Source organism: Squalius cephalus (assembly GCF_949319135.1).
Source record: "Squalius cephalus genome assembly, chromosome: 9".
In the NCBI taxonomy this organism is placed as follows: Eukaryota; Metazoa; Chordata; class Actinopteri; order Cypriniformes; family Leuciscidae; genus Squalius; species Squalius cephalus.
Window position 1 is genome coordinate 39,169,020 of NC_137130.1, and position 11,291 is coordinate 39,180,310.

The 11,291-nt window shown below is 41.2% G+C and overlaps 1 protein-coding gene across 1 annotated transcript in view; it reads right to left on the minus strand.

The window, feature by feature from the left end:
• Nucleotides 1-10,988, minus strand: part of LOC307164181 (prostaglandin F2 receptor negative regulator-like) — a 33,411-nt gene extending 22,423 nt beyond the window's left edge. The window contains exons 1-2 of the mRNA XM_079880652.1: nt 10,898-10,988; nt 1,678-2,049 (exon numbers count right to left, since the gene is read on the minus strand). Coding sequence (XP_079736778.1) covers nt 1,678-2,049; nt 10,898-10,949 — 424 coding nt within the window. The 5' untranslated portion in view covers nt 10,950-10,988. The remainder of the gene's footprint in view (nt 1-1,677; nt 2,050-10,897) is intronic.
• Nucleotides 10,989-11,291: the final 303 nt, after the last annotated feature.

An 11,291-nucleotide genomic window follows, 5' to 3' on the forward strand; every position in this document is an offset into this window, starting at 1 on the left:
TCCAAATCGTCCTCTTATTAAGAAAACAATATAAAAATATATTTCCCGTTGTTTGCACTAATCGAATTTAACGTTTAAGGTGAGAAAATCATTTGTCTTTCCTTAGCCTTGACAGAGAATGTCGAATAAGGGGAGAACTTCCGCTCTCAGTAAACTTCCGGCTTCTGAACTGGTTGCAGTTCCACTCTGGCTCCACATGAGGGCGCTCACAGGACGAGTGCAGAATGAATGGAGGTCTATGGCGCTATACCCATCAAAATCCACTTTTCTCAGGATATAATTTTTTGTCTAGTAATTTAAATGTTGTATTCGAAAGGAGATGCAAAGAAATTACACATTGCTGGGTGTTAGATTTTTTAGAGTCACTTATTTGCTTTAAAGTCTTTTAAAGTGCCAATGATGTCATACACATCGTACGACTAGAGATACTGCTTTACGGCAATCCTTCAGTCACTATGGTGCTTTCGCGCTCTGCACTTTCTTTTCACTCGAGGCATCGACAACACAGCTGACACAGGGAAATACACGTGCTAGACGAGTTTTTGTTTTGTTTGTTTCTGGTCCTGCTTCGGATGCCACGATGCCATCAAGCGGTATCTCTGGTCGTAATCAGTCCTTCACTGACCAATCAGCGTTCATTAGCAGAATGCTAGCGTGTTATGGGCAACAACAACTCAACCTGTAAGAAATCGAAAGGACATAAGTACTCGTTCATTCAACTTTCGACCTATAACCCATGTTGAACTTGCAAAACCTACAATCAAATCTGAGATTTCTCAACGGCAATCGGGTGAAAGAGACACATTTAGCCGTCTAGCTCCATAGACTCCCATTCATTTTGCACTCATGTGCGATCGCCCCCAGTGGAGCTCTGGTGGAACTACAACCTAAATTCGGTACAATAGGACTTAATAGGGAGTGGCCAGGCTCTCCGTAGATGGGCTCTGGCCTTTAATATCGCCAACCGTCTCGGCCACCATCTTGTAGGCATACATTTGTGAGAAAAAAAAAACATTAAAACGTTAACTTGACTAATGTTAACTTAGCATGAGCAGACATGAGAAAATCTAGCAAAGAAACGAATGAGATGACAAATCAAAGGAATAAAATAAAAAGGTGTGGGTGGGTTACAATTTTTTTTCTCTGTGCATTTCCAAAAAAAAAAAAGAAAAAACATTAACGTGCAACAAGTGTTTACTTTTTGACCAATTATCAAAATAAAGTAGTCCAACAAATCTATTATTATCTGCTCACATGCTCTGATAATAATAGCTTTGTAGGACTATATTTTGATAATTGGTCAAAAAATAAATCTGTTAAATCTGAACTGAATAAAGAATAATATATTGATATACTGATGTTAATATATTGATATTTAATATTATTTTAATATAGGCCTATTTTCTGTCCAATTTTTGTGTTAAATAAAAAAAAAACTTTAAATAAAAGTGATTATTTTATTTATTGTTTATTTATTTTAATTAATTTATTTATTGTATTTAATTAAAATCTTATAATAATACAATTACACAAAAAATATTTTAAAATGAGAAATGAATAATAAGTCATTTTCGGTTTTCGGCCAAGTGCATCCAGAATTTTCAGTTTAGAAAATAAACCTTGTCAAAAAAACCTAGTGATGCCCCTGGTTGTAACTGTAATTAAATCTGGACTCACCTTTGAGCTCCACATCGGCCTGGTAGTTCCCGCTGATGACGGAGTCTGTGCTCGGGGTGCTGCAGCGATACACACCGCTGTCTGTCGCTCGCACTTTCTTGAACCTGAGCTCCACTGAATCATCGCCCAGCCTCATATAGCTGATGTCCCCGCTGTTGACCCGGTCCCTCACTGTGGGGCCCATGAAGCTATCGTTAAAGGTGGAGACGAGATTGAGCAATTTATAACCGGACTGGATCATGGACCACTCGAAATCCTGTTCCCGGGGCCCCTCGTAGTCGGACACACTGCAGCGGATGGAGACGGCCTGTCCCTCGACATGCATCAGAGGACCGACTGGCACCTTCACCACACGGCCGTCGTTGACCGCCACTGAGAGAAAAATACAAGATTTCTCACATATTATAGAGCATGTAGAAAGGAAATACAGCAATACCTCTGTAAATATCTGTTTTTGAGATATACCTTTTTTATTTCTTTAATCTGTTGTGGAAATGAGCTTACATAAACTGGAAACCTGCAGACACTGCCATGAAACTTTCAAGAACTGCCTACTAGGTATGAACACTATACATAAAAATGTCATGCTGTCTCAATAGGTACTTTATATAAAAATGAAATAAGAATAATCATTCATATGGCTGTGCATGCATGTATAATATTAAAAAGGTTATTTGGATCTTTATGTAAGAATTTCCTTATGGAACCTCTAGGCTACATTGGAAACAGGAAAATGGGAATAAATACATAGTTCTGGTATGAAACTCTAAATGGAACAGGCTGATAGGTCCTTAACTTATTTGGTAGCGATCACATCATTATCTACATAGGCAGCTAATTGGTTGCTGTTGCATCAGTGGCCAATGAGTTGCGGCTCAGCATTCAAATACTTTAATGTTGCTGTTAGCAGTCTGCAGGGCGCTTTAAGAAAGCATCTGAAATCAAATCAACATCTAAAGCTGGGTGCACACTGTCACGGAACAGAGGGAAGCAGGTAAGTGATATAAACAAGGTATTTATTGAGCAGAGGCACGGAGTGGGACAGCGATGGAGACTGGTGAGTATAAGGCAGAGAATCAGAGTTGAATGATGAACTTAGCTGAGTGTTAATCTTGGTTTGTTGATTGTAGATGGTTGAAGAGGATACGGGAGGCTGAAGACGGAAGACAGATGACGGATGATAGAAGACGGAGGGTTTAGGAATCCTTGAGGCAGGTAATCACGGGTAGGTATCAGGGTAGAGTCTGTAAGTGTACTTAAGGCCGAGACCAGACAAGGAAGTGAAGGAGAAGTGCCTCTTTATAGTGTGTGCTGATGATGATGTGCAGGGATCAGAATTCCGGGGAGAGTGAACGAGTGGGTGGAGCTGCTGATCTGGTGACTCTGTGACACACACTGTACAATTTTGGCCACGATTTGGTCGTCTGAGACAAATTTGGCAAATTCTAAAAGATTCCTCTGATCCTAGGCTAAAATTTAGTTTGTTAGTTTGACGTGTTCACCAACAGCAGATTAATGACCGTGTGATCAAATTTTACCTCAGATGAAGTTCTGGCAGTGTCAGAAGATTTGACTCACAGTCCTGCACTTTTCAAGACAAGCCATGATCAAAATTAACGTTAGAGTTTTCGTTGTAACCACCATTTCAGTCCCGCGTGTAATGCAGCTCACTGTGAACAAATGTGACATTGATTGATGACGTAAAAGTCCGGACAATGCGCTTTTAATGCGTCTGGACTGTTGTATAGTCTGACATTAATGATAACTGGCCTCTCGGGTTTCGGGCCCCTGAACAGCGATGGTAAACTCGTGTCCATTCCAGAGTCTCGTCCCAAGATGGCCACCGTTCCAGAGTCTCGTCCAAAGATGGCTGCTGCCATGCCAGAGCCTTCTGCCAAGATGGCCGCCGCTCTTGAGCCTCCATGCAAGATGGCTGACACCATGACTGAATATCCAGTCTCCGTCCTCATTCCGAGTCCAGTGGGGACTCCAGTCTCTGTCCTCATCCAGAGTCCAGAGAGGACTCCTGTCCCTGTCCATTCCATCGATGCCTTGATCCCCCCCCCCCCCAGCGCCATGGCCCCCTGAACTGCTGGCATCGCCCTGGGCCACTGAACTGCCGGCTCCACACTGGCCCCCTGAACTGCTGGTATCGCCCCGGTCCCCCAAACTGCCAGCAACACCCTGGCCCCCTGAACTGCTGGCATCGCCCTGGGCCACTGAACTGCCGGCTTCACCCTGACCCCCCAAACTGCCGGCTTCACCCTGGCCCCCTGAACTGCTGGCACCACCCTAGCCTTCTGAACTGCCGGCTTCGCCATGGGCCACTGAACTGCTAGCACCACCCTGGGCCACTGAACTGCTAGCACCACCCTGGGCCACTGAACTGCTGGCAACACCCTGGGCCACTGAACTGCCGGCTTCGCCCTGGCCCCCTGAACTTCTGGCACCACCCTGGGCCACTGAACTGCTGGCACCACCCTGGGCCACTGAACTGCCGGCTTCGTCCTGGCCCCCTGAACTTCTGGCACCACCCTGGGCCACTGAACTGCTGGCACCACCCTGGGCCACTGAACTGCCAGCTTCGCCCTGGCCCCCTGAACTTCTGGCACCACCCTGGGCCACTGAACTGCTGGCACCACCCTGGGCCACTGAACTGCCGGCTTCGTCCTGGCCCCCTGAACTTCTGGCACCACCCTGGGCCACTGAACTGCCAGCTTCGCCCTGGCCCCCTGAACTTCTGGCACCACCCTGGGCCACTGAACTGCCGGCTTCGCCCTGGGCCACTGAACTGCCGGCTTCGTCCTGGCCCCCTGAACTTCTGGCACCACCCTGGGCCACTGAACTGCTGGCACCACCCTGGGCCACTGAACTGCCAGCTTCGCCCTGGGCCACTGAACTGCCGGCTTCGTCCTGGCCCCCTGAACTTCTGGCACCACCCTGGGCCACTGAACTGCTGGCACCACCCTGGGCCACTGAACTGCCGGCTTCGTCCTGGCCCCCTGAACTTCTGGCACCACCCTGGGCCACTGAACTGCTGGCACCACCCTGGGCCACTGAACTGCCAGCTTCGCCCTGGCCCCCTGAACTTCTGGCACCACCCTGGGCCACTGAACTGCCGGCTTCGCCCTGGGCCACTGAACTGCTGGCACCACCCTGGGCCACTGAACTGCTGGCACCACCCTGGGCCACTGAACTGCCGGCTTCGTCCTGGCCCCCTGAACTTCTGGCACCACCCTGGGCCACTGAACTGCCAGCTTCGCCCTGGGCCACTGAACTGCTGGCACCACCCTGGGCCACTGAACTGCTGGCACCACCCTGGGCCACTGAACTGCCGGCTTCGTCCTGGCCCCCTGAACTTCTGGCACCACCCTGGGCCACTGAACTGCTGGCACCACCCTGGGCCACTGAACTGCCGGCTTCACCCTGGGCCACTGAACTGCCGGCTTCGCCCTGGGCCACTGAACTGCCGGCTTCGCCCTGGGCCACTGAACTGATTATTGTTACATGTCTGTTTTTGGACTTCATTCTGTGTTCATTGTGTTCAGTTTCCTGCCTCTCCTTGTTTCCAACATCACATTCATCATTAGTTCATTTAGTTCAGCTTTGTGTAGTTAATTATCTTGTTAAGGTCCTTTGTCTGTCCCATGTATATATTCCCTGTGTTCTACATCAGTGTTCTCCAACTGCAGCCTCTGATTTGCAGGAATCAGCAGCGAACCATGTCTTTCGAACCTTGGCCCTCTCCCCCTCTTCCCTTGTCGGTAAAAAAGTAAACTCAGCCTATATCTTACGGTGTCCTCTTCTATAATACGGTTACCTTTGACAATAAATGCAACAAGCAAACATCAGAGTGAGCGTGAGACACAATCACCACACAATCGTGTGTCATTTCAGCGTAATATGGTGACAACTGGCCACAAAACCCCAAACATTTAATGTAAGCCAACACATCACGAGAGTGCTCAGACCAAAGCACATACATTTACACATCATAGACAGTGAACAGCGATCGTGGCATTTTGGAATCCATCACCACAAACAAGCAATGTTGATAATAATAATCATAATAATTTCATTAGACTGGCATAGCAGCCGATTAAATGTATGTAACAGACCATATTAAATTTATGATTTGGGAAAAATGTAGCTATCATGCAGAAAGCAGCAAATGTGCATGGTCACTAAGTCAGTAAAGTTACAGACACAATCTTTGTTTAATTGTGTTGTCACAAGGTTATTAATCAAACAAAAACATAAACACACTGGTAATATGTATGCAGTCAAATCACAATCTTTTCTGCATCATGGTTGTGGGTAACCATGTCTTCAGACGGAGGAGAGCGGACAATGTTCTTTCCGATGAAGCAGCTGAGATGGGGAGACTTCTGAGTTTGATGAGGTTTTTTTCAACTTCTTTGAAAAGAGCTCTTGTTTGTAGATGGAGTTTGTTTTGTTCCAGGTCTTTTACTATTTTGGGAGAATCACTGCAAATGTCTCCCATCATTTTCAGCTGGATCGCCAGTTGAGCTTTGTCAAAATGCAAGTAAGGTGAATGGAATTTGTCATTCGTGTTGGATTGCAACTGTGACACCTGGAGGGCCCTGGTTCTACGGTGACGCATTGCTGCCACATACATATTATTTTTTCCACTCAATTATGTCGTAATAATGAGATCTTATGTCGTTAAAACGACATATTTTCTCATAATAACGAGATCTTATGTCGTTAAAACGTCATATTTTCTCGTAATAACGAGATATTATGTCGTTAAAACAATATATTTTTCTCGTAATAACGAGATATTATGTCGTTAAAACAATATATTTTTCTCGTAATAACGAGATCTTATGTCGTTAAAACGACATCTTTTTCTTGTAATAACGAGATGCTATATCGTTAAAACGACATATTGTCTTGGCCTTATAAGGACATGTGTAGTCATGTACAAAATATGCCTTTATCCACATAAAATTGATAGCCAATCATGTCTTTATCATACATCTACATTCAAAAAGCTGAAGAAATAGCAGCCCCCAATGGACATTCATGTTAAAAGATCAAATTCTGTACACACATTAATAGCAGATGAGCCCAGAATACGAATATTGCGTTTAATTGCACATTAGGCTAAGCGTTTTCCTCCCATAGAAAACCCTTATAATAAAGAAAAAGCTTAATGTGGCTTAATAGGCTACTTCAGTGATAAAGATCAAATGCTGTAGGCCTACACACCTTATTAATAAACCATACTATCCTACAGAAAAGCAGATGAGCTCAGAATATGAATGCAATGCATTTAATTACATGCTAAGCATTTTCCTCCCATAAAGGTGGCTCTCAAAGGTATAGTTCACCCAAAAATGAAAAAAATCTGTCATCATTTACTCTCCCTCAAGTTGTTCCAAACCTGTATGATTTCCTTTCTTCTGCTGAACACAAAAGAAGATATTTTAAAGAAGGTTGGTAATTAAACAGTTGCTGGTCCCCATTGACATCCATAGTATTTTTTTTTTCCTACTATGGAAGTCAATGGGGTCCATCAGTCGTTTGGTTACCGACTTTCTTCAAAATATCTTCTTTTGTGTTCAGCAGAAGAAAGAAAGTCATACAGGTTTGGAACAACTTGAGGGAGAGTAAATGATGACAGATTTTTCATTTTTGGGTGAACTATTACTTTAACGTGTCTTTCTATGGGAGAATGGCATTGCGATGCACAGCAAATCCTTTAAATGGTATTCAATGCAAAACAAAAATGAAAAATATAAGTATCCAATAAAATAAACAAATTATTGTGGCATTAATTAGCCCACAAACAATATTTATTTTAAAGCCTAAACGAATTTGTTTAAAGAAAAACACCAGCGTTGGGCGTTTATCTGTGGGATAAGTGTTTCAGCTGCCCTTTTCAAACTGGCGCAATAAAATGCAACAGAATTTGATTAGTTTAACATGAAGAGGACTTATCCATCTGGCATGGCTGCTCGCCCTAACTTTAACCTAGATAAATGTTCGCTATTATTAAGCGCATATCCAAGTGTTTGTGCGGAGTGTGGAGCGCCAGTGCCATCACTCGCATTTTCCTATCAACAGTGGAAAACAGTGTATATACAAGCCTCACAGACATGAGAAATATAGCTATCTATATAAAGCTTATAAAAAAATATCCACCAACGAAAAAAATCCAATCGAAAGCAAATACGTAAGGTACCATCTGATTATGTAATCCTGTCCGTATGAAAGGCGCATCTAGGCTACATTACAGCGGACATGTATGGAGATATGTTTGCAGGCAGCCTACACTGATTTACAAAACACTAGTTCATTAATAAACAATTAAAATGCTTTGTTATTATTTCAGACACATTTATTATCATTAGCCTACTTTTGCCGGTGCTTTGTGGCAAGTTTTATGCATGTGCTTGAGCGCGGAATAGCCTACATGCACCCAGGACTGAATATATGCAGTCCTCTCTCGCCTTGAGCATTGTGTGGGCATTCGAGGTTTGGCACTTCAATGGTTTAGCTCCTATTTAGCAGATAGGAGCTTCTCTGTTATGATTGGTGATTGCTCCTCGTCGGCTGCTCCTCTTTCTTGTGGGGTACCCCAGGGTTCAATTCTTGGCCCAATCTTGTTTTCTTTATATATGTTGCCGTTAGGGAGTATTATAGGAAAGCACAATCTATCCTTTCACTGTTATGCTGATGACTTGCAGATTTATTTGCCTTTAAAACCGAATGATAATGTCGCACTAGACTCCGTACTTAGTTGTATCGATGATATTAGGATGTGGTTGTCACAAAATTTTCTTAGTTTAAATAATGAAAAAAAACGGAGTGTATCATCTTCGGCAACCCAAACGGTTCAGCGGTGAGTTTGGGGGCTTTGGCTCCATACCTTAAGCCTGCTGTCAGAAATTTAGGGGTTACTTTTGATTGCGACATGAAATTTGACAAGCAAATCAGCAATATTGTCAAAATGAGTTTTTTTCAGCTTCGTCTTCTAGCTAAAGTTAAGCCTTTTCTTAATAGGCATGATCTAGAAAAGGTGATTCATGCTTTTATTAGTTCGAGGTTGGATTATTGTAATGCTCTCTATGTAGGTTTAAGTCAAGGCTCTATTGCACGACTTCAACTTGTGCAAAATGCTGCCGCTCGGTTTTTAACAAATACACCTAGGCGTGTACACATTACTCCTGTCCTCTATTCCTTACACTGGCTTCCAGTGCAGTTTAGAATAGATTTTAAGATTTTGTTGTTCGTTTTTAAGGCCCTAAACGGCCTGGCACCGGAGTACATAAGTGAGTTTTTAACCCTGCGTGAGCACAGCCGGTCGTTACGGTCTTCAAATCAACTGGTTTTAGAAGTCCCAAGGTCAAAGTACAAGCGTTGGGGTGATCAGGCGTTTGCAGTTGCTGCCCCAAGACTTTGGAACAAGTTACCCCCTGATATCCGTACAACTGCAGATGAAACTCTTTTTAGGTCTAAACTTAAAACCCACCTGTTTAGGATGGCTTTTAATACATAGTAGTGGTGACACAATTTCCCTTTTTTTTTTTTTTTTTGTTACATGTATTTATTGTATGATATGATGTTTATTTTATTCTATGATGTGAAGCACTTTGGATACCTGACGGTTGTTGTAAAGCGCTATACAAATAAATGTTGATTGATTGATTGATTGATTGATAAACATGCGATTAGTCCTAAAAGCTTAAATGAATGACTACTAGTCTAGAAAAATCTTTAGTCTATGGCAACTCTAATCAATAGCCTACATTTAATATTTTACATTATTTGATTAGTAATTAGTATCCAGCTCTTTACATTAAATTAGCTGAGTTAGCATAATGAATAAAGTAATAAAATAAAGTTTAAATTAAGATGCTAACCATATATTTATATATAGCATTGCTTATTCCACCACAAGGACTGTTTTTAAGGTGACAATCTGTTATACATGTGAAGACTGTATATGGCTGTATCTTGATGATTTTTGTATTGTATTGTATCTTCTGTCATAAAGACGAAGATTGACATTTCGTTAATTAAACAAAATAACACAATGTTGTAAAAAATAAACAACTTAGGCTATGTTTTGTTAGATATGTTTTTACTACGTTTTGTTTAATTATATCTCTAGGTATAAGATATAGCCTATAACAAAAATAAATCTTATATAGGCCCTATAATATATTATATAAAAAAACTTATAGGCCTATATAAAATATATTTTTTAAAAAAGGGCCTCATTGATTAATTTAGCCTGATTGGGGGCTGCTACTATTTGCTTCAGCTTTTTAAATGTAGAAGTGTGATAAAGGCGTGATAGGCTATCAGTTTTATGTGGATAAAGGCATATTTTGTACATGACTACACATGTCCTTATAAGGCCTAGAAAATATGTCGTTTTAATGACATAGCATCTCGTTATTACGAGAAAAAGATGTTGTTTTAACGACGTAACATCTCGTTATTATGACATAATTGAGGGGGGAAAATAATATGTATGTGGCAGCAATGCGTCACTGTACTGGTTCCCCTCTGGCAGTAAGATAGTATTGTATACTATACCATAAAAATGTCTTACGATACTATTCCAGCTGAAGTATCATGATACCAAGTAGCATCGTGATACCATACAATATTGTGTTCATTTATAATTCAAATCTACAAAATGAACCAAACTTTTATAAATACAAATGAAAACAGACTAGATTTTCCTCTGAATACTTCATTAATGAGAATATATAACTGGCTCTAGTTACCAAGCAAATAAAATAAGTGTAAACAAAATTCATCTTAGCACTGCACAGTAGCACAGACGCTGTATGAAGTGACATTTAGATGTAGAATTTATGCATTTCCACTGCAATTACAGTTGCATTAATAATGTTATGAGATTAATGTTTTAAATATAAAACTCTGAATCTGGAAATATGAAATGTTGGAAAAAATGAAATAACGCACCTACTTTTAGATGGGAAATATAATAAACTGATAAGGAAAAAACACCTGTTCTTATCGGACGATAGAATTTGATTAAATTTAATTGCAATCTAAAACACAAGCTATTTTTAATCACACTAATATACCACAAAATAAGAGTTTATAATAGGACAGAAAACAATAGGTCTAACAGGTTAAACCAAGCATCAATTTAAAAAAAAAATTAAAAAAAAATAAAGGTAACAAGATTGTCTTACACAAGTCAACTTACCAAAAGCAATTAACAAAATCACAGAATGAAAAAGTCTAGTTATTCCATCCATTTTAATCCTCCCGTGAGAGTGTCAAAAAAAGTCTCTTCTGACATGAAAGTTAGTGAGAGTAGCATGAAAGTTAGTGCTTAGTCATTTAGAGATTGTGGTAGATCAGAGAGAGAGAGAGAGAGAGAGAGAGAGAGAGAGAGAGAGAGAGAGAGAGAGAGAGAGAGAGAGAGAATAAAGCACATTAAAACTGAAACAGATAGAGATTTTGACTATTAAAACTCATTTAATTAAAACAACAAATTTTCAAAACATAAACTGAACATTGTCAAACATCACACTGAATAAAGTAATATTGCACACATAACCAATAAAAAATATTCAAACCAAGAGCCATTTCACACA